Raw genomic sequence first — 22,528 nt, 5'->3', positions numbered from 1 at the left:
GTTGCCTCCTAAATTTTATTGATGTTTTCATATTTAATTAAAAACTATATTTTTCGTTCTTTACAATAAAAAAAACTTAGAGTTGCGGCTTATAACCATCCATTTCCGTTCATGGAAAGTAAATTAACAAAGAGAACCATTCTTGTGCGTTGTTTTAACCGATTATACGTTTTAATACTAGGTAAAAGGCCTGCGAAAATTTAAAGAAATTTGCATAAATCGAAGTTTATTATGAAACCGTTTTATTTTAAGCGGATAAACAGAATTTGAGAGTAACCAAATGGAGACTTCCCCCCCCCCCCCCCCCTTTAAAAAAAGCAACAACAACAACAACAAAAGGAAAAAGGAAAAGAAAAAAAATACGAATTTTACTCTTATATTAATGCAGAAGTCCGGTTGGTGACAATAGAAAAAACGAATACGGATGACCCTCGGTATAAGTGGCAAAGCCAGGGGATGGACATTTTGTGATCATCTTACAATGAGTATCACCTGTTTATAACCTATTTCACAAACCAATCGCTACTCGGCCTAGCCTTGGTGAACAATATGATTATTCGACCTCATTGCTCTCATAGTATGTTGATGGAAAATTTAAGTTTCGTTTCATTATTGTATTTCTCAAAACAGACGGTTGATAAACCTTTTTTAACATTCTATCTGAGACAGATGACAGGAACGTCTTTCGCAGCAACCTCTTTTAACTAAGCAAACGACTGATTCAGTGGAGTAATTCTGCAAAAACTGTACTAAAGCTTTTTTCAACAAAGGAGCAATTTTTCAAGTTTCGACTGGGAAAGTAAGCCTGTCACAGCATATTGGGTGTCAAGGAACTTGTATAGCTTACCAAATATCAGGAGTATTTACAATAAGGGTTTGGAGTAGATGTGAATAATTCAACGTCAAATTAAAGCACGCACTGTTCGGAATAAACGCGAAAAAATGGAATTAATTAATGTAGTGTTGGGGAGTACAATATGAAGGGTATAGAATCCATTTTTTAGACAGCAACTGCGATCTGGAGGACGGAGAGGTAGAGACAGAGAGTTCATAACTTTTCTGAGTTAATAGTATCGTATTTATATCACAGCTAATATATAAATATATTTACATATAAATTACAGCTATAATATTATATATCAATAAGCTGTTAACCTATTTTAAAGTTTCGTTATCGTCTGATTATTCTTGGTATCTTATAAGGTGGTTTCTGTTTGTGTTTGTTTGTCTTAAAACTGAATGTAAAATGTAATGCACCGCACCCAAGCTCTTCATGCAGAATTCACACACTTAAGTAAGAATTTCTCATTTGTCCCTTAGAATGTTACCCGTGGAATGCGTAGTAGGGTGTACCGCTCGGCTTATTTCTGATCCTATTTCAGACCAGAGGTTGCCATTTTCCACGCCAGTTTCCAGATCTGTAACAACCAATACGATGACAAGCACTCGTAGTTCAATATCAGACTAGTCAATTCCATTATGGACAAAGTATATACCTGTTTCCAGACCAATACAAATGACACTATAATTATATCCTATATCCTTTTTAAGGGGAAGTTCCCCTCACCCTTCCCCCCTACAAAAAGTAATCGCCACGTTAGGTAAATGACTAATTAACCAAATGTCCTAAACACTAAATTTCGTATAGATTTCTTAGTTTTGTCATTTTTGATGAAATCGCACACCAGTTTGATGCACTGAAGCTGGATCTATTTTAGCACAGTGTATAAGTAAATTAACCCTACAGATACTGGCAGAAAACCGATTCCTTTCAACTATGACCTTTAGAATTTAAGTCTGATGATGATTTACAATATAGTACATTGTAATTATAGATAATAATTATAGTAATGTCTGCAATATGGATAACAATAATTTCCATAAGGCGCGTTTTATAGTATTATATGTGTACATCTGATTAAAAGTGCGTAATTTGGGCGATGTGGCATTATAAACAGCTTTTGAAGTTTGTCTTTATTTCTCTTCAAACTGTAACATATGATATTTCACACCATGCTGTTTTGGTAAATCTAGGAACCATCCCCTCGCCTTACCGACGCTTTTTCACTCGAAACTTCTCTGACCTCCTCTCCGCCTTTCTCGTTCTCATTCTTGCGTTGAGAATGCGCACACTCTCCGTCCATGCTTCCAGTTTGTTTGTTTTGTTTGGTATCCTTCTTCCATTTCATTCTTCTGTTCTGAAACCACGTTTTTACTTGTGTCTCGTTCAAACCCAACGTTTGGGCAAGTTTGGCGCGGCTCGAGGTATCCAGGTATTTCTGTTCCGAGAAAGTTTTCTCAAGGATTCGTAGCTGAAGATCGGTAAATACTGTGCGTGATTTACGGCATCTTCGTCCACTCGGAGTCCTCATCGTCGGCTTGAGACGGAAATAGACCGGGAGCGAATTAAGGACCTCTGGGCTTGGATCTACGCGAACAAAAAATATTTAAGGACTGTTACAATAGGCGTGATTCAATACACTAAAGTCGAAATAAAATGAAGGGGAAAGAAATATCGAATAATGTTGAATGTGAAAAGAACAGTCAAACCAGGGGAAATCCTCTTCTCTTATTTTTCTTCCTTTTTGTTCATTTTTTCTCGCTTAGCATAGAAAACTAATGATGATGATAATAATTTACATGGACATGGCTTTGCTTTCTTTTCGGGAACGTAAGTTTAATCTTAAAAGTCCACGACTAAGGTCTGCATCAGAGCTACATTCCATTTTTTTTTCGCTTGATAAATTTGAAATTAATTGAGCGGCTCTGTGTTATCATTCGTTGTTTTGAAATGATAAGACAGAAAGACGAACAAAAATGTTATATACTTGTGATATGATGATAAACGAATAAATGCGACCTCCAAAGAAGGTTTTACCAATCATTTCAAAACAGAAAGTCTGCCGCTGTACGTAGATATGGTGAGCATGTTTGAGAGTGACATACTAGTGAACTAATTTCATCGCCAAGTATTTGCTCTGAGGTTAGAAAATCTCGGTATCAACTCATTAACGGCTCAAATTTCTTTGATTTCCTCCCCGTTAACAATTTTCTTACAAAGTTGGTAATAGATTTAAATACAGTTCAGTTAAACGCTTGAAACTGGTAATCGTTATGTATACTTTTTCAATTTACAGCGGTTAATTTTACCCCGAAAGAAAACGCTGAATTTAGGCACGCCCTAGTGCGAAGTTTTTAATCGGTGGAGGAAAAAAAAGTTATGAAAGAGCTGAGAGCGGAAATATACCTTGATAAACTGTAGAATGTTCTTTGCGACTTCTTGAGAATAAAGCTGGCATACCAAAGTTGTACGACGTTCCGCTGCTAGAAGGGACTTGAGGTTCGTGTGGGTGTTCTTGTGGTGGTTTCGGTACTAAATAAGGCGATTGTCTCCTGACGAGAAGATCGTCGATCAAAAACGACGGTCTGCTTGGAGGGCTCCGAGGAATGGCCGGCCCGGTTTGCATGTACGGAGGCTGCGGGTATAAAAGCATAGGATCTTGTGAAAAAAACATCCCGGCGTGTAAGGTTTCAGCTGAATCTTGATGTCGTCAAAGTGCGAGCTCGACTTGAAATGTGTTTGCTGTGAGTAGGAATCACTTTAAAGTCTGGCTGCTGGGAGGGGTGTCGATCATTACAGTACATCACACTTTGTGTTGTTTTCATTCATAGACATGTCCATTTACATGATTGACAGTTAAAAATGCATATATGCTTAAATTTAGATTTGTATTTAATTATTTTTCAAGATTACAAATGTTGGAATCAGTCTTAAATTAAAAGTGTAATAGCTTAAATGCTGGTTGCACCCGGCATTCAAACGTGTACGAGGTTTCTAATACGAACTTTAGCTCATCATCAACTACTCAGCTCTACTCAAGCAGAAAATGGCGCTCGTTAAAACCCTTTTTCAAGACAAATTTCGGTCAATTAGTGATATCAAAATCTTTAGTCGTGGCAGTTAAAAACAATTATGTTTATAATTCCAAGAGAGAATTCAATTGCACATAATAATAATAGAAAACACTGAAGTCAATAAAAACTGGCTTTCTTTATGTGTTTAATTAAATACGCAGTTTAGGGGAAGTGAATGGCTGAAAGAGAGGTTTTAATTTGGTCATGTCGAATAAATATCCGACACCATTCAAAGTAGTTTTAACGCTAGCTAACTATAAAACGGACGTTGAAATATTTTAATCCCTAGAAAATTACCTGGTCGTTCCGAGTATAACATTAAAAACCTAACTACTTTTAACATTATTCTCAAAAATTTAAAATGCACTTCACAGGATTAAAATTTCAAAAGGAAAAAATTGAAAAGAAAAAAAACTTGTTTTAATGCTTTTGAGAGACTTCACCCCACTAAACAAACATAATAAATGAACTGCCGTCTTCCCCTAGCTATTATTATTACCAGTAACTGTCAAATTAAACAATGTCAACCATGAATTCTACGTTTGATTGTGTGTAGAGGAAGCGTGAAGTAATGGCTTTGAAAAAAGTTGTTTACATTTGTTCAAAAGCTTGCTAGCTCAAGAGGAAACCTTACAGATGACTTGATGATCGATTTACCTCGCAGTTACTCAAAAGCTATATTAAACATGTTATAAATACTGTTCAAAATAGAAGCCTAACGTGATTTAAGATGACATGGAGACAACTCATGTGAGTTGTCCTGACATGAAACCCGATCCGACTGAATTTTAAACTCATCCTAAGAAATATTTTCGGAAAAATTCAAGTTTTCTTTATTAGTTGGTGTCTTGTAAAATAACACATCGATAAAGGAATGGTTTCTCGTTTCAATTGGCAAACAATTTATTCCCATCTCTTGCCTACAGTTGTTATAAATTTATTGCACTTGTTCACGACGATTACATCACTAAAGTACGCTTATGGTAAATGTAATTTAACGATCTCTCGGTTAAATGAGGTATCAAGCCCTTTCATTTTAATCTCTTTCAGCGCTGCATTTAACAGCAAAACAAGCTCCGTTTTTCTTTTATTCCTATTTTTTTTCCTTTTTTTATTATTTTTTTTCGGTTTTTTAGTCCTTGCGGCTTGCTTCCGCCAGCCTTCAAACACCACTGAAAGAAAATTGATAAAAAAAAAGAGCCTGTTCGGTAGGCAATTCCGCAATCAACAAGAGGAACAGACCAAATTCAAGTAGATGAAAATAGTTGTGTAGAGATTGAAGATCACCATGTAGCTTTCTTTAAAGACCTGATTCGACAAGGACAAGACGAAGAAGAGGAAGAGTAAAAAGTTAATGAGACCACCGAAAAGTAAACATCTTATAGCAGGCAACCGGTTCGCAGCCAAAATGTAGGAAAAACTCAGCGTGATTTCCGATTTCTCCGGAACTTTCAAGTCAAACATTTTTATGTCAATATATACACGGAGCTGCTAGTTTTCAAATTAAATTGATCGATTTTCCCTCAGGTTCAAGGAAAGTACAAGAAAGTTTTATCCAAATGAACGAGATATTAGATTTGAAAAGTCTAAAGAGCTAGATCTTGCAATAGCAGAGGACTTCAAACAAAAGATGGAAGGGCTGCCGGTTGATCATGGAAAAATAATTAAGTATTCACCTGGGGAATAAAAATGAAAGCAAAAATAAGAAAAGGAATGAATTTATGCAGTTTATAAAATAAAACCTTAGGGAGTCAAGTTCGTTTTGTTCAAGCTTTGACTAAAACGGGATTTGCGTGGAGACAGAGGAAATTTAACTCTCTGGCAATTTTCTTGTACATAAAGGACGGCGGACTTCTTAATTTCCCGCCTGTGGCAAAGTTTAATTTCGCTTCTTGATTTGTTAATTCTTTTTACTCAGTGTTTTGCGCATCAGTTAAGATCTGCTCATCTGATTAACTCTGACGCGATACCATGGTCATTTGCAATAATAATTGAACAATGATTAAAAGATCAAGCCATCTTTAAAACTGTCCAACCAGGCGTTCAAATAAAATCGTTAATTATTAAGGTCTCATTGTTATTGCGGGAAAAACACATTTAGTTTCAAAAAATAATTTTCTAGATATGATTTGAAGTAAATTTCGAAAGGTTAACATAAATAAGAAACAGTTCAAAAATAAATGCAATAAAACTGTTAATCAATTTATATGCTCTATCATTTTCACGCCTATAACTGATCGATTTTCATTTGATATCTTGAGAAGTGGATCAGATAAGCGACCGAATAAAACAGATATTTGTTTTCCGACCTACGATACGTGAAGTAAAGGAAATGCTAATCGTAACGCCTAAACTTAAAACAACTTCTTGTGTGAAATAAATGAGTAATAATGTCAGTCCAAGAACTAAAAATTGCGCGCGGAGAAGATGAGTAACACTTTACTGAGGTTATGGATAATTGGGAATTCGAGTCTGAAAAAATACTCTGAAAAATATTGTAGACGATGACTTCTAATATCTTTTATAATTACAGCAAAATTTCCAGTCCACTCCACAATCCTGATGTACTCATCTTTCTTTATTCGCCGCGCAATTTAGGGCTATCCATATTCATGCTCGCATTCGTAACCAAGAACATTTGCTATAAAAAACCGAGTTATGCGCACAACAAATAATCCAATCACAATTTGAAAACTCCAAGTTCCACAGCAGCAACTTGCGGTGGTAGACAAGTTTGCAGATGTAAAATTTCATTATTGTGCCCTTAGCCATTAGGGAGGAATCACGCAAAGTTATGGTAAAAACTGATCAATGCAGGAAACTGAACTTTGTTTTCGACTTCTCGAAACGCGAAATCTTTATTGTTTCTCAACAGAACTTGACATGTTAGTCCACTTTCCATTTGTGGCGTAACTTTCATCGGTCGTTGAGAGGGTTCGGATCGTGCGTTAAGTCTTACGGTAACCTCAGTTATGAGCATCTTGAAAGACGGCTGTGATTTTGCCATAATCTAGTCACGGGAAATGTCAACGAAAGTCATAATCCAAGTAGTAGAGTACTGGGACCAAATCAATCATCCATGTCTAGGTGTGAGGAATTTCAGATTTCTTTTTGCGACACATTTGGAGCTCTATAATGCCTAATGTAGATTAATTGGTGCGTAAATAGGAGAAAAGCGCTTTTATATCCTTCATATGCACATTTTGATCGTGAAAGAAGACTAAACGTTGACATCATTCATTTTTTCAGTTTTGTTTTAACCGAGAGGCGTACGGCTAGTATGGTATTTTCGATTTTCAGTCATGGCTGATATCTTCAGAGGGAAAACGATTTTAGAAACATAGGGAAGTTTATTGACTTGACAGGCCAGATCAAAACTCACAAAGAAGAAAGAAGTGACTTATTTTCTTTCTATTGATAGATAGGGAAGTGAGTTTTCCTGCCACACTGAATGAGTGCTGGCTTGGAGTGACTGAGTTGACAGACAGGGTAACCCGCCTAACCTACAGAGGCCATTCTTTAGTTAGTACGTTTATCGTCACATATTCTTCATTTCATGGGTAAAGATACCAACTGTTTAGTTCAGGGATTGCACCAGACGCCATTTAGACTTCAACTGACAATGCTTCACTCGTTCAAACACTCAGAAATCTTTTGTATTGCTCAGTGACGGGGCTGTGTTTATTAAATGTATCATTAACCTTTCAGATCTAGAATTAGAAAAGAGCCGAGACACTGATCTAAGCGATATCGCAGCCTCGCAGCATACTAACAATATTCTTACATATTTACTAGGAAAGACTATTTTAAACTGAATCATTTTGTTTTTTATGCTTGATCGCTTGATCGTTGGTATTGTTGTTGTTGTTGTTTTTTTGTGGGCAAACATTACAAAAAACGGGTAGGCATAACCCCTTCAGCCCAGCACTTAGCTCAAAAACTTTATGAATGATAAAAATCCCTGAGTTAAGTTTGAAATCCATGCTTCGACTGCAAAGTGTAAATTACTTTTCTTTACCATAATTTTAAGTGACATGTTGTTACTTGTGAGGTACTGGTTACGAGCACTCATGTGTTCGAGAACGAGGCCACCTTAATGTCATGCGCAGCTCATTCTTGCGGGATGCACTTGCAATGCAAATACATTGAAATTTATGGCGAACGAGGGGGAGGTTTCTCGCTGAATTATAACTCGTAGACGAGTTTGGTAGTCCAAAAATGCTCCATATATCAAGGGAATCAATTCGACATACAATACCAGGAGTACAGCAAGTTTTAAATCGGTGACTGCGGCAAATTCGCGGATAATTTCCTTTTGGTGTTGAGACTGTCGCAGTACAACTCCCTTCTACGTTCTACATTATACAGGAAACTGGCTGATCAACCCATAAACAGCAACCTTATGAACAGATTTGTGTGCTTATACCCGCTTCGTCGCTACAGAAATATTTTTGTTTTGTGAACACAGCCATCGAGCGACAAAATGAGTAAGTTCATGAGTTAGTTGTGCACTTATTTTTTTTCCGAATCGTCTTTCCTTTATATCTATTCACCGTGATTCTCGTGTCTTCAAGCCTTGAGGCGGAAGAAGAGATCGTCGTTGTCTAGCATTTCGTAACGCTGAAGTTTTTAGCGCGACAGTGCTAGTCGTTTCTCGTACCAGTGGTCTTTTTCTCAAATTTTAAGTTGGCAGAAATAAGTGAGCAAATACAAGCGGAGTCTTTTGTTTCCTTCAGTCGAAGGCGGCATGATTGCCTGGCAAAATAACATGCATGGAATTCTGTCTCGAATATTATCACAGCTCTCGTGTTAATCCTTCGGTAGTGACAATATATTACATAAATCTGCGCGATAGATTCATTCGACTTGCGTCACGGGTTGTTAGCTGGGGAAAATCAATGTAAACAGTCCTCATGTCGTGCCGCTTGTACTTGAGAAACTCTTCATAGAGGATGTCCACGTGAATACAAATCGAAACCTTTCAGCTTTTGAACGTTTTCTTACTTCCGAACAGCACAAAGCTCCTTTCAATTTCGCCCATGTAGTCGACAAGTTTAGGATGATACAATTTAAGTTGACGAGAGAATACTTTATTGTTTTTGACGTTCTTTAATCGAGTCTCTTCCAGTTGCCTTTTTGACTTCGAAATACCTCCTAACAATTTGATTTAATTGAGTTCTCATGCAGTTGAGTTAAGTAGAGGCTCGTCTGATATCGGACGATTTGGTTTCACAGGGCGATAAGGGTGACTGCTTTCAACGCGTGAAAGCAATAATCCTATTTATGTTTTCTCAAGAAGTTGTAAGCAATGAGTGGTGATATGCAGTTCAGTCAAACGTCTAATCACGGACTACGTTTACATTTAGTATTGTTATTGAAATGCAACGACAAATTTTCCTTTCTGAATATTTTTTTCTCGTTGAAGTCTTTCGTTCTTCTTTCAATCTTCTAGATGAAGTCATCGCTACAATTAGCTGCTATACAAGAACACTATTAAGATAACTGAAAAATGTTAAACAAAATCTCTGCTATTGTTTACTACCTAAGGCTAATATCACTGGGGGCAATGCAATGGCACTAGAATCCAAAAAATTTATCAATCCAGGTGTGCACAATTCTTGATAAATCTGTTGATAAGAAACGAAATTTATCAAACCTAGTCAAAGTGCTAGGAACAGTACAAAATGGGCCTTTGCTTGTCTTATACTTCTCATCCATCCACTCTCAAAGCATCTTACTGAGAATCCTAGTACTAGGCTTACAAAACAGCAAAAAAAGCCAATATAGTGATGACACAGAATTAACTAGAAACTTCATGATTCTGTATGTGTGAAGAGTGAAATTTGTTCAGAATTTATAATTTTTTTAAGATGAAGGAACAAAAGTTACCTATCTAAAATATATTTTTTGTGTGCAGCTACACACAGCACAATTACCAGTAGTAATGCAATGTTACTGGGTGTTTTCTTTAAAAATGAGTTAATTTGATTTTTGATTACTGAATAAACAAGAAGTTATTTTCATTTGCACAAATCTGCACTTTGTCAAGGTTGTTGACTAAATTAGAACTGGACCCTATTTGAAAGAACATGCACATCTAAATTAATTGAACTATAGAGATAGAAACATTATTAACATGGTGTGTATCTCAGTAAACATTGCCTTCAGTTGATAGTAACTGTAAGATCTGAAACTACGATGCTGATGGTCCATTGAAAAATGAAACTCAAACAACAAAAAGTTACTTAGAGATTCAGGGCTGGTTATTGACATGAGGTCTAACCCAAGAAGTGGTTTTATGCAAGCAGTGGGTCTCAGAGATTCTCTCTATGAGGGTTGATTTAATTAATTAAATGACCTTCCACTATTAGTTTCCATCCCTCTTGATACTGTTCACAAAAATAAATGTTTAGATGAAAGGTGTGGTTAAAATAATTGGAGATGTCTTAGAATGCAGTTTTGTTCAATAATGGCTAAACTTTGTTTAAATAACTGGACTCAGTGATTACAACTGTGTACATTTGCATGGAAAGATGCGCCATTGTGCATTTCACAAGTAATACATGTAGTTTGGTTATATCTCATCAATCACAATCATCTAAAAATAAAAACAATTCTATTTCCAACTTGATTTTGGACACCCTTTTTAAATAGCCGGTATGTTAGTAGAAGTTTGGAAGATTGGTGAGGGTTTACTAATATATAGCTTTTTGTTCTTGAATTTTACTTAGGTTTAAAAAATGAGCTATTTACAAGGCTAAAATATTTTAAAAAGAAACCAAACAATTTTGACACAAGGTCATCATCAGTATAAATAATGGGAAATTTTACCCTGATGATTGACCCAGAGGTGAAAACATATGATTTTTACTTTTTAGATATTTTAACCCAGTAAATAGCTCAATTTTCTTGTATAGCTTTTAACCATCTACTTTTATTTTCAGGCTTTTCATCTGAGATAGATGAAGACTACGAGAAAACAAGAAATCATATTGTGGCAAAGTATGACAGAGTAAGTTGTCCTGAAATCTAAAATACAGCTGTGTCGCATTATAGAATGTAACTTTGTAGTGATGAATTGAACTTTAACTATGCAACATGGTTTTCCAATCTATGGAATTGTTGCTTGAAAGAGAAGGAGCAATGAAAATAAGATATTCAAATACAAGAATTGTAAATGACTACTTATTCATGTATGTAAATTACATTAATGTATTCTCTGATTTTACTCTTTTCTTAAAGTGAAAATGATGCAACATCCAGTGTCCGTTTCAGATTCTTAACCCTTAAACTCACACGATATGATTATTAATTCGAACTCACCTCTAGCTGCTAGATATTTCCTTAAGAACTTAAAGAACTCTTTGTTAATAAGTTTGAATATTTTCATCACTTGTTTGCTGGATAATGTATTAATATTACAAGGAGAAGTTATGTGTGAATCACTTTTGGGATTTAACTGGTTAAAGAAATATCTGAGTATTTTTTTTGTTATTTTGTGGCCTTGTATGATACAGTTTTTTTTTCAAAGTACTCTGGTTTCTTGGCTCTCTAAAAGTACTACATGTAAATGTAGTATTGATAAAAAGACTGAAAAATTAATTATTGTCACTCTTCAATTTTAGGGTTATGATGAAAATGCTGAAATTGATGACTGGGAGGATGCAAACTTCTTTGTGTACAAAATAACTGATAGATATGGATTTCTTCAGTAAGTGTTTAAGCACATGTGCTCTTTGAATTTTTTTGTTGTTGTAACATATCCTAACCCCAAATTTATTATATGATTTAAATTTAGTAAAATGAGGTGCATACATATGGACAATAAAATTATTGTTTGTTAAAAGGTTGATCTAAGGTGTGGCAAACTTGGTTGCTTTGGAAATGTTGGTACTATTGCTATTTCAGAAAACACCTACATGGTACAGTGTATTAAGACATGCTGGGTATTAAGACTTACAATTTATGTCAATTTGGGTGACAGGCTATTAAGAGTATGTGCAATGTAATAATTATGCATAATTCACATCTGTATTTTGTGTATATTCTTCTTACTGTTTTGTCATTATTTGATTTTTAAAAATTCATTTATATTGCAGCAGAAATGACCAACCAGAAGGCCGAGACGATAAGGTACTCACAATATTAAAGAGGCACACACTCAGTGTTTGCGTGTCACATAAGAGTTACATTGAGTAGATGTGTTGTCTAAAATTACCCAGTGCCTTCTACTTTATTTAGAAGGAATTTGGACTGGACATAAATGCCTGGTGGTCTGTCACCTTGTGGTTGTGTGCTGCATTACCCTAGATGAACCAAAGGCTTTTGGAGTCACCATTTTGTTTTTCATGAATTTTTTGTAGAATCTTTGATGAAGTAGGAACCAAGAGTTAGTCATGAGTACTGAACCTGTGCGAAAGAACATATTATTTGCCACCTTTGTGGCACAGTAAGGCATTATATCTTGTATAATATGCAAGTGAAATTATTTATCTTTTTTAAAAACCTGCAATTAATTTATGATACATGTATTCTTTGATAGCTTATAACATTAGAACGCGAGAGGGTCCAAAAATGGGTCAAGATGACAAAGAACTGGGACAAATACATACATGGAGAAAAGGTAAAAGATTGATTGCTGCTGTATTATTTACTTAAGATTGAGCCTTAGAAATATACTTTTGCCCTGCTTTATAATTATCCCATTAAGAAGCCACATATATATAAATAATTGCTAGCTGTGATAGTTGATTGAGCTAAATAGATATTAAATTTAATTTTTTTCCTTGCTAATTACCTTTTTCCTTTTACCTTGTTACTGACTATTTTTGTCAATTGATAATAATAAATGTCTATTAACACTTTTAATAATGGGCAACATCTCTGTGGCATACTATATTGTCTATCCTCTTAAACAATCATTTCATGATGGGCAGAAATTTATTTATTGATATCCCAGTTGATGACAACAAAAGGTCTGTGTTTTGTAGTTAAAATGCCTGCCCTCAGAAAGTCTTTTGTTATGTTATTCACAGATCTTACATATGTAACTTTTTTCCGTTTTATTTGTAAATACTCTTATATTTAACTTGTCAGTAAATGTTTTTCAGCTAAGGAGACGTATCTACAAAGGAATTCCAAATTCTATGAGAGGAGAAACCTGGAAAAAACTCCTCCAAGTTGAAAATGTTCCAAACAGGAGCACTGTCTACGAGGTACATGAATCAACAGTAAATATGTATTATTTTATGTTTCCAGTTATTTGTGGATGTAGCACCAGTTTTAAGGGTATTTTCACCACCTGTGGATTTTTTGCATTGTCATGATAATGATGAATTTATATTTTTTTCTAGTCCATGAAAAGGATTGCCAGAAATCAGTCTCCAGACATTCGGCAGATTGACTTAGATGTCAACAGAACATATAGAGATCACATCATGTTTAGGGAAAGATATGGAATCAAGTAAGAACATTTAAGCACATGTTGCCATAAGGATTTTATATAATCCATGTTCATGTAACAATGGTTAGAGTACAGAACTGTCATAAAAATGTTCTGTTTCGTCTCTTCATTCAATTTTAACTGCATATAATTAATGTTTGCGCTTACTTTTTCATCTTATAGACAGCAAGCATTGTTCCATGTTCTTGCAGCATATTCCATGTACAATGTGGTAAGCTTAGGTGTATTGTAGAATGGTTTTCAAGGAATTTCAAATAACCTGAAACAATCATTAGAAGTTCCAAGCATCAAATTGTTCTTATGTCTTTAATTCGGACCAATGTCTGATTATCTGGTTTTTCTTATTTTAAGTAAATTTGGAAAATGCAGGGTGTGAAATTAATTTTTTTTCTGATAGCCACTTGGCTCCTAAATTCTTCAAAGTGGTAACCAATTCAAAAAAAGTTAGTCGCCATTTTTAAAGACAAACAAAACCCTTTTTTTACACTGTCAGCCTTCTAGATAGACCCTCAAAAATTAAGTTAGGAAAGAGATCTTTCATGTGCTACAAAGTGGACACTAGGATGGATGATATATAACATTTAAGCTCACCTAAATCCAAGATGGATAAAGGGGTAAGTTTCTAAAGAAACTGTGGTGCTGCGTCGGTGGGAGAGTATAGCAGGTAATTTAGTGTTAACAACTGGGTTAAAAACGTAAATTAGCCACCGTAAAGGGTAAAAAAGCTGACGTTTCGAGCGTTAGCCCTTCGTCAGAGCGATTGACTCGGCTTGTGCAACGTTTTGGAAACAAACTTAACAGGGAAGTTTGCTATGGATTTATCTTTGCAAATCTTTTTAATTCACTTTATTTCTGAGTAAGGTTATTATGAAACAATCTTGTCATCAATTTGGTGACTAATTTTCAGGATTTGGTTGCCAAATTAGCCTGTATTAGGCACAGTTTCACGCCCTGATATGTTACCTCAACATCCACTAATAGTCTTTGACAATAACAAAAAAAGCCACCAAATGTAGGAACAAACACTGGAAACTTAGAATTTTTGGCATCAATCAGTTTTGTTCATTGTACAAACCAATGATTGATTACATGTACTTCTGGTGTGATAGGAGGTAGGCTACTGTCAAGGCATGAGTGGGATAGCCGCCTTGCTGTTAATGTATCTTAATGAAGAGGTAAGTGCCCTTACTTTCTTTATTGGGTGCTTGTCATATACATTATACAAACTTGAGCCCTAGTGCTTTAGGTTAAATTATGCAGCAAGTGGTGTACTTGTGAAATGATCAATCTAGAAATGCTTTTTGTAAGTAGGTGAAGCAATGTGGCCAAAAGCTTTTAGTTTATTATTCAACGGTAGTTTTTGTTGGTAAAAGTGCTTTTTATATGGAGGTAACACTTTTAAAGGAAAGATCCAACTCTGTTTTATAATTCATTTTTGTCTTTCTTTTAGGATGCTTTTTGGGCATTGTCTGCACTCCTCACTGACAAGAAACATGCCATGCATGGTGGGTAGTCCTCACATGTCCTAACTCCCTTGCCAATTGTTGTTTTTTTTTTTTTGGGGGGGGGGGGAGGAACTACATTTATGTTTGTAACATTGTACCATTTATAACATTTGTAACATTGAAGGAAGGGAGTAGTGGAGGTCCTAAGAAGTTAAATTCATTTACTAAATAGATGTACAATGTTGTAAGCACCATACAGTGCAGCTACATAGAATTTTTAAGTCTAGATAAGGGTACCTCTATAATGTGGAGGCCTGCTGACCCTTCAACTCCCATCTTATTTTGATTGAAATTAGAAGGCCTGTCTAATTTACAAGGAAATTCATAACAGTCAGCAGCGAGAATGACATGTCTTTATTGGATCCTGGGGTGAAAGGGTTCATAGGAAAACTGTGTTTCATTTTGATTTTCATACATCAGGCACAATATGATATTGGCATTATTTAAACTGACTGCATGTTTTAAATGTTAATTGCTCTTTGTGTTGCTGTCTTTTTGAGTGCTGCATAAGTAATTGGTGGGAATTGTATCTCCTACTACTGTTGTAAAGTATGTACTGTTATATTTTTTCCTATGTAAGGTTTTTTTGTACCTGGCTTTCCAAAGCTGATAAGATTTCAAGAGCACCATGATAAGATTTTAAGGAAACTTTTGTCAAGACTTCACAAGAATTTGGTAAGTTCTTATCTTAATTAGGTGAGTGGCATATGTTCATTGTACTCATTAGTAAGAAATTCTGAAGTACTGTATATTTTGATATTAAAAGCAATGCCTAGGTATGTTTCCCAATTTTCATCAGGGTCTTTTAAGTCTAGGTAATATCTTCATTTAGTTTACTGATGATAACTCAGGTAGATGTACTTGTCATTATACTTGTCACTGTAAGATACATGTGCATTGATGATTGGCGATGCACCAGTGGGGTTTTTAAGAATTCTTGTTCTTGAAAGGAAGAATTCCTGATTCTTGTGGCAAGAGTTTCTGAAATTGCGATTCTGTTTGTAAGATTTGCAATTAAACTTTCTTTCCAGAAGAACTTTCTGCTTCATTGCCTGCCAAAAAGAATTCTTTTTTAGTTGAGAAAAGAATTCTTGTTTCTGACAGCAAGAGTTTCTAAAATTGCAATTCTATTCATAAGATGTGCAATTAACCCTTTAACTCCCAGATCAAATTTGTAATTCTCTGTACGGTCAATCATACAATTCTTATAATATTAGTTCAGAGAATTTAGTATTGGATCAACTAATTATCCCCAAATTGATATTTTTCTTTGTGCATATCACTTATCTGCTTGACATTGTATTTGTATTGTAAGGATAAATTCTTTCCAGGTCACTTGTGGGAGTTAAAGGGTTAACCATTCTTTCCAGAAGAACTCTCTATTTCATAGCCTTCTAGAAAGAATTCTTGTTCTTAAGAAAAGAATTCCCAGTTCTTGTGGCAAGAGTTCCTGACATAGAGATTCTTCTTGAGATATTCAGATGTAGTGCATTCTTACCAGAAGAATTCTCTTCTATTCAATCTTTTTGCAAGAACTTCAATTCTTCTTAAAATAATCACAATAAAATTACTCTTTTGATGAGAATTTTGGTTCTTAACAGGAGAAATTACTATTAGGGGAAATTAGAGTGTTAGAACACTGTATGTAATAGTTACCAGAGTACCTCTTTCTTGAGTGTTCAATTTTCTTTGTTTTTTCAGGTTTGATTTACTGTTGCTCGTACTAACTTTGCTCTTTTCTCTAGGAAAAAGAAGGTTGTTATTCAACTCTTTATACTCTGAAATGGTTTATGCAGTGCTTTCTGGACAGGGTATGCCGTAGTGCTATTACATGTATATGTAGCCAAAAAAAATGGAGATTTCCTGAGATTGAATGTTGTACTTTGTACAAAGAGAATTACTTCTACCTATGAATGATGAACTGTAAAGTTTGTGGTAGAAATTATAAATGAAGATCAATAATATAAATTATTTGCAAGTAGTTTTTAGTAATAAGTTTTATGATGCTAAGGGGATTTTTTTTACTAGATTAAAGCATTATGCATTTGGTTGCAGTCTGTTAGGAGTGCTGTCTTGGGATTTAAGGCATCAATCAGTATTTTTGATTTAAGAAGACTTGTTTGTTATGGTGCATTCCAAAGAACTGAAAATATCCTCAGAAATTACAGTTGAGATTAGACTCATTTTGTATACTCTTGGGCTCAGACTTAATGTTGTTTCATTTGCCATCAAAGTTTTTTGCGCTGCGAAAATGTCATGCTGAAAGGAGAAAACTGTTATATAATTAAAGAGTTCTTTTACGTGAATTTCTAGGTGCCATTTACATTAACACTTAGATTGTGGGACATATTCATGTTGGAAGGGGACCGACTGTTGACTGCTATGGCCTACAACATCATGAAAATGCACAGAAGTAAGTTAATAATATATAGATTTAGCCAAGCCTAAAAGCGGAGCTCGCATTTTTTTTTCCCGCACGTCTCGCCTAGAACCCGGGTCGTCCGACTCGGAGCCCGGTGCACTGACCACTGGACTACTGAACAAAGCCGTGGCGTTGGCGTGCCCGCGGTACAGTTGACCACGCATGTTAAAAGTAGCACCTTGTACGGTCGTGCATCCAAATTTTTTCGGCCCGATGGGTTACTACTATTTTGTATAATTATGGGGCTACGCTCTGCGAGCTCCGCTATGATTGAGTGGATTGAGTTGTACCTACGTGTAATGCTGGATGCATCCAGTTACTTGCTGTCTAGCTGTCTGACTTATCGACCGACTAGCGAGTCTGTCTAAATTTATTTTAGATGACCAGACTTACAAACCAAGTTTTTCATTGAGTAATTTGTTGGCGGGTGGAAAAACTTTGAAGATCTTGACTGTTTGATAATTTATATGGCCTCCATCACTATTTAACGTGGTAAATTATTGGAACCCTGACTACCATTTTGTACTGCAATGGATACTCACAACATATACAATGTGTGCTACACTTTTAGTTTGGTCAGAAGATGAGTACATGTAGCTGTTTCTTGAGTGTAACCGCTAATTCTTGAAACTAGTGATTTAACTTATTGAATTCATAGTTTGTGCGCGTACATGAAGTGACACTTGCTGATGTAGATTTGAATAGTGTTGGAACAACTTTCAATAAATAAATGAGTTCAACGGGATTTGAACCTTTGATCTTGCGATCCTGCTGCGATGCTCTTATCAACTCGGCTGTAGTCTTTCTACTCACAGGATTTCTGGTCCAAATTATTCGTAGCCTGTGAGAAGTCCTTATCATTAGCGCTGCAGAACGCGCGTTTCTCCGCTCACGGTAAGATTTGAGACGAGTCGAGGAGAGGTTTGCAGGGGGCCTGGGGGCCTCATTTTTGCTAGACCCTTTGCAGACCTCTGGCTTGCTTCTGCTGCTGGTGTTGCTGAAGGCATCATACACTCCCGTAGGTAAAAAGAGGCTCGTGTGAAAGTGCTGACAATGAGGCCTACTCTTAATAGGTCCAGTGTATGATAAGGGCTGTTCCGCTTTGTTTCTTCACAGAAATCTTCATAAAGATGGGCCTCGAGGACGTCGTTCAGTTCTTACAAGAGAAAATGCATGCATATCACTACGACGACGATGAAGTAATCGAGTTGCTCCAGGCTGCGATGTTCGACTTGAAACGTTTGGGATTGGACACTCCACCTGCGCCCTCCAGGGCGGAGTTCCCGTCTCTCCCACCGGGTGCTTCATTAAAACGAGGCGTCTATCAAACAGCATCTGCGCGTGCACGCAAGAACAAAGAGAAAGACAAAATTATCCGCGTACCCATGGACAGGCCTCCTTCGCCAGTCTCACCGGAAATATCACCTCTTCGTGGCGTTCCGACGAATTTGTCGCATTCACCTCCATCTAATATGAATCGTAGCGAGACGTCTGTTTCGACATTTCCCGGTACTCCGACGGAATACCGAAGTGAAGCATCGGTATCAACGATAATAGAAATCAAGCGACACCCTCAACTACCTTCGAGTTACCGAGGAGACTTGAATAATCAGCGCACAACGCACGACGACCCTCGATGGTTAGATCATCGGAAGAGCGATGGAAACGAGGTGGAGATCTCACGGTACAAACCACCAGATGGACGAATAGTGTATCATTCCGAGAGCGTTCTCCCCTCTTCCGACAGCGTTACGGACGGCAGCATGCGGAGACGAAGAACCACCGAAGGTTCTTACAACTCGATGTCAACATTTAGGCCAATCAATGGAGACGTGGATGCGCTTGTGATGGCTTCCAGGCCCGGCGGCTCACCTGTTTGGAAACATCACTCAAACGAACACCAGGTCACTTTAACTTTAGTTTAAGCTAGCTTAACAGGGACAGGCGATATTTTATTCTGCTTCTGTGAATGAGGCTCGTCACGTGCTCATTACTCAGTAGATAACATCGATGGTTCTTAATTCAATCGAGTTCCATGTCCGTGTACACAATTAAGGTAGGAAAGGTTCAGTATTAACTCCTTAATGCATTATCCAGTGAATAAGTGAAGAGAATAGACGAAATGATCAGCTGGGGGTTGTTACCCTGACAAAACACCAAATTCTCTCCACTGATTTGTAAGGAAATGAATGGTCACTAGAGGGGCGAGTTACCAATCATGTCTTGGGAGTTAATAGGTAAGGAGCCAATAGGGAAGTTCAGGTGACCCTAGAGAGTTTCGTAGGTTTGGAATTATGGGGCCAACAGGGGATTAGCAATTAAGGTCGCGTAAGCGCTTCGCGTTAATGGGTAATAGAGGCTTCATTTGTAAGAATATAATCAAAGGCATGGCCTTGAACAATCAAAGTCGGCAATATGTATTAAATTGTCAACAGATGTGAAGACATCAGCTGTCTTTTGTATGTATCATCTTATGACTTTCTTTTTCTTTCCAAAAGTTCGCCAAATGTGCGTTAAATCTGAGACGAGTCATTTTATTAAGGCCTTGTTTACTCAGTTTTCTCAGGTGGCCAGGTTACAATTTTACGATGGAATAGACAACTGCTTGTTTTACATTTGCATAGTTTATTAATAATTGAGGATTAGTTTATGCGTTCAAATTTCTTAATCTGAATATTTTTAGCATACAGAAGTATCTTGGACGTACAGTAAATTGACGAAATTTTTAGCTGCAAGGAATGCAAGATTTTGCGAGGATATAGTCTTTCGGTGAATTTTTATCAGCGTCAGTTATTTAAGTTGACCAGGTTCGGAAACGCTTTGGAAGTACTCAGTGAAATTCCTTTGAAATGAATTCGAATTATCTGAGCGTACTGCTTCAGTTATACGCATAGTATTTTACAGAGAGCATTTATTTTAGTTTCAATCATGAATTAATTGGAATATTACGCAATGGACTTTTTTTTGCTACAATAAAAGCGAATTTTAGAATTTTAGAATGGATTTAGTATTCCAAGAAATTTCTCTACGCAGCAGCCATTCTTCGAAGTCATTCATTGTGTGAAAAACTTTTGGTTTCCTATTTTTAATATTAACATCTCTGTGCGAATGCCTTGAATAGAACTGACTTGTCACTCATGTTTACACTTTCTAAACGGGATTAAATAATTTTCAGTTTTGAATGTAAGAATTGATTGTCATCACCTTTTTTTTTTTTCCTTTGTGAACTTTTCTCTTTTTTTAAGGAGTATAATCTTATGAAAGATGCTACGGATTTATTTTAAATATCTCCGGATAACTAAAAACCTCATAGCACCACAGCTTCTTAGCTTTCTTTACAGTAAACCAATGCTGCTCCTCTTAGCAAGCACATGCGTTGGCTTAAGTAGCCTAATATTCTCTGAAGAAAATTCCAGGACTTCTGCCAAGTAACACAGCTAATTTCCGCATCAGCAACTTTCCAATCTAACACTTTTGTGCGCATATAACATTTCCTAGAATCATTAGTGACGCGATTTCATTCCTTAAACAATGCATGTGGAGTCTCAGAGAGCCTACGAATCTTAATGTTTTGATCTCTCGCCATGAACCAATTAGTTATCCTAAATTTGTCCCACGTGTCTAAAGAACTGACTCTGTAAACTATTGCACTTTTGGAGTTGAGTGTCTTGACAGACTACTGGACGCATGCACAGTGGTACCATATCTTTGCACGCCTAACCTCCTGTTGGCACCATAAGCATTGGAAACACTGTAGAAGATAAAGGCAAGTGACATTTCAATGAAACTCTCTACACTTCTGTGCATGTAGTTAACAACCTTCCACTCGCCACGCACCACACAACTAGCGGCTCATGATTTCTGTAATGTCTAACTCTCATTTCTTACCTTCTAACTGATGGTTTTCCTGATGGTATGGTTCGTTGTGAATAGTTTCTGTTTTGATTTTCTGACTGACCAATCTGGCTTTGCCTAAAACGAAAGCTTTAATGGGTCGTTGACGCCTTTCGACGTATTAGTAATTTGATCTGTACTTGAATATATTAGGTTCTCGCCTAAATTGCGGAGTCATGTTATTATAAGGCTGCTTTCTTCATTTTTTCCCCTAGTTTTTACGAATGCTCTTTATTTCGTTACAGAGGAGGAGCTTGCGTAGTAGCCGGGCTGGAAGCCAAACCAGTGTCAGCAGCAGGAACAGCCAGTTCAGTTTACAGAATGTCACGTGGGAAGCTTCTAAAACCAATCTGTTTGGTATCACGGAACTTTGACTTACCATGCTGGGATCTCGACAGATAATTAGTTTTTAATGTTTATTTAAACCTTGCATCACCCATGGCACTTCCGTACAAAGAAATTATCCCTCTTTCTTTTATTACATTGATTTTAACGCCCTATCCATTTCCCTTCCAAACCTTTACCCCCTCGAAAGAGACGAGCCCAAATGTGTATGGACGCTTAAGCACTTAAGTGGTCGAATTCAGCAACAGGCAGCGCAGACGATCGTTTTCTTTTCCCCTCGCTTCTTAAATACTCAAGGATCTTTCTGAGCCGACCGTGCCTCCTTAACCATGATGATCAGCGGGGAAAAATTTGACTGCGGTGGCAGAAGCAAATTGTAATCAAACTCCTCATTAAACAAGTGTATACTTCATCATGTCTTCTGAGCCATTTATTTTGATTACAATTTCCTTAGCATGGTTCATCCTTGCGAAATATTCAATGGACTGAGTGAAGTGTTGTAAATATATTGTACGTAAGCGAGCTGTGCACTCCCTGCCTGTGTTTGCGATCTTCATTAAGGCATACCGGTAGTAGATTGTGGCGTTGAATTTATGTATCAAGTGTGTGCTAGTATTCGCATGTTAGGCCCGAATGCTGGACTGTTCATAACTTTGGTTTCTCCCAGTTTTCCCATCACTGATCACGCGGAACGAGCCAGTGTGGCTAGGATTGTTCACGAATTAGATACTCCACCGAAAAAATCTGGTTTTGCAGTTTGTTAAAGTGCCTTCTTATCGACGTGTCTCAAAACTGACTGCAAAATAATCACCACGGCCAATCAAAAGAAATTCGCGTCTTATGGTTTCATCTGAATGATTGAGAAAGTTGCACGAGTTAACCGGTCACTGGGAGATATTTGGTGACTAGACTGATAATTGCAGTCCTGCCCAAGGTTGATTTCATCAGAACTATTAATTTACTCAAGTGGTGCACTCTTGGAAA

At 36.6% G+C, this 22,528-nt stretch overlaps 2 protein-coding genes across 4 annotated transcripts; one reads left to right on the top strand and one right to left on the bottom strand.

The window, feature by feature from the left end:
- Window positions 1-1,121: 1,121 nt before the first annotated feature.
- On the bottom strand, window positions 1,122-3,582 carry LOC131790020 (homeobox protein BarH-like 1). Its single transcript, XM_059107202.2, has 2 exons — window positions 3,248-3,582; window positions 1,122-2,428 (listed from the first exon to the last, which is right to left on the bottom strand). Exons 1-2 carry the CDS (start codon window positions 3,513-3,515, stop codon window positions 2,031-2,033), a joined length of 666 nt encoding a protein of 221 aa, XP_058963185.1. The 5' UTR covers window positions 3,516-3,582; the 3' UTR covers window positions 1,122-2,030.
- A 4,463-nt stretch (window positions 3,583-8,045) lies between these two features.
- LOC131790016 (USP6 N-terminal-like protein) lies at window positions 8,046-21,956 on the top strand. 3 transcript variants are annotated; one of them, XR_010717438.1, is made up of 15 exons: window positions 8,046-8,402; window positions 10,860-10,927; window positions 11,541-11,626; window positions 12,015-12,048; window positions 12,458-12,538; window positions 13,026-13,130; window positions 13,269-13,378; window positions 13,541-13,589; window positions 14,488-14,553; window positions 14,829-14,883; window positions 15,464-15,558; window positions 16,629-16,694; window positions 17,197-17,296; window positions 18,422-21,071; window positions 21,445-21,584. XR_010717438.1 is itself a non-coding variant. In XM_066166381.1 (15 exons), exons 1-15 carry the CDS (start codon window positions 8,399-8,401, stop codon window positions 21,571-21,573), a joined length of 1,833 nt encoding a protein of 610 aa, XP_066022478.1. In that variant the 5' UTR covers window positions 8,046-8,398; the 3' UTR covers window positions 21,574-21,956. The 3 variants fall into 3 exon arrangements, 2 of the variants coding, with proteins under 2 accessions (XP_066022478.1, XP_058963178.2); XM_066166381.1 differs by having other exon boundaries at window positions 12,018-12,048; window positions 18,422-19,209; window positions 21,445-21,956; XM_059107195.2 differs by having other exon boundaries at window positions 18,422-19,209; window positions 21,445-21,956.
- Window positions 21,957-22,528: the final 572 nt, after the last annotated feature.

This window comes from Pocillopora verrucosa, chromosome 1 (genome assembly GCF_036669915.1).
Source record: "Pocillopora verrucosa isolate sample1 chromosome 1, ASM3666991v2, whole genome shotgun sequence".
Lineage (NCBI taxonomy): Eukaryota > Metazoa > Cnidaria > Anthozoa > Scleractinia > Pocilloporidae > Pocillopora > Pocillopora verrucosa.
Note: the sequence above shows the minus strand (reverse complement) of the source record. Positions and strands in the feature narration are given on the sequence as shown.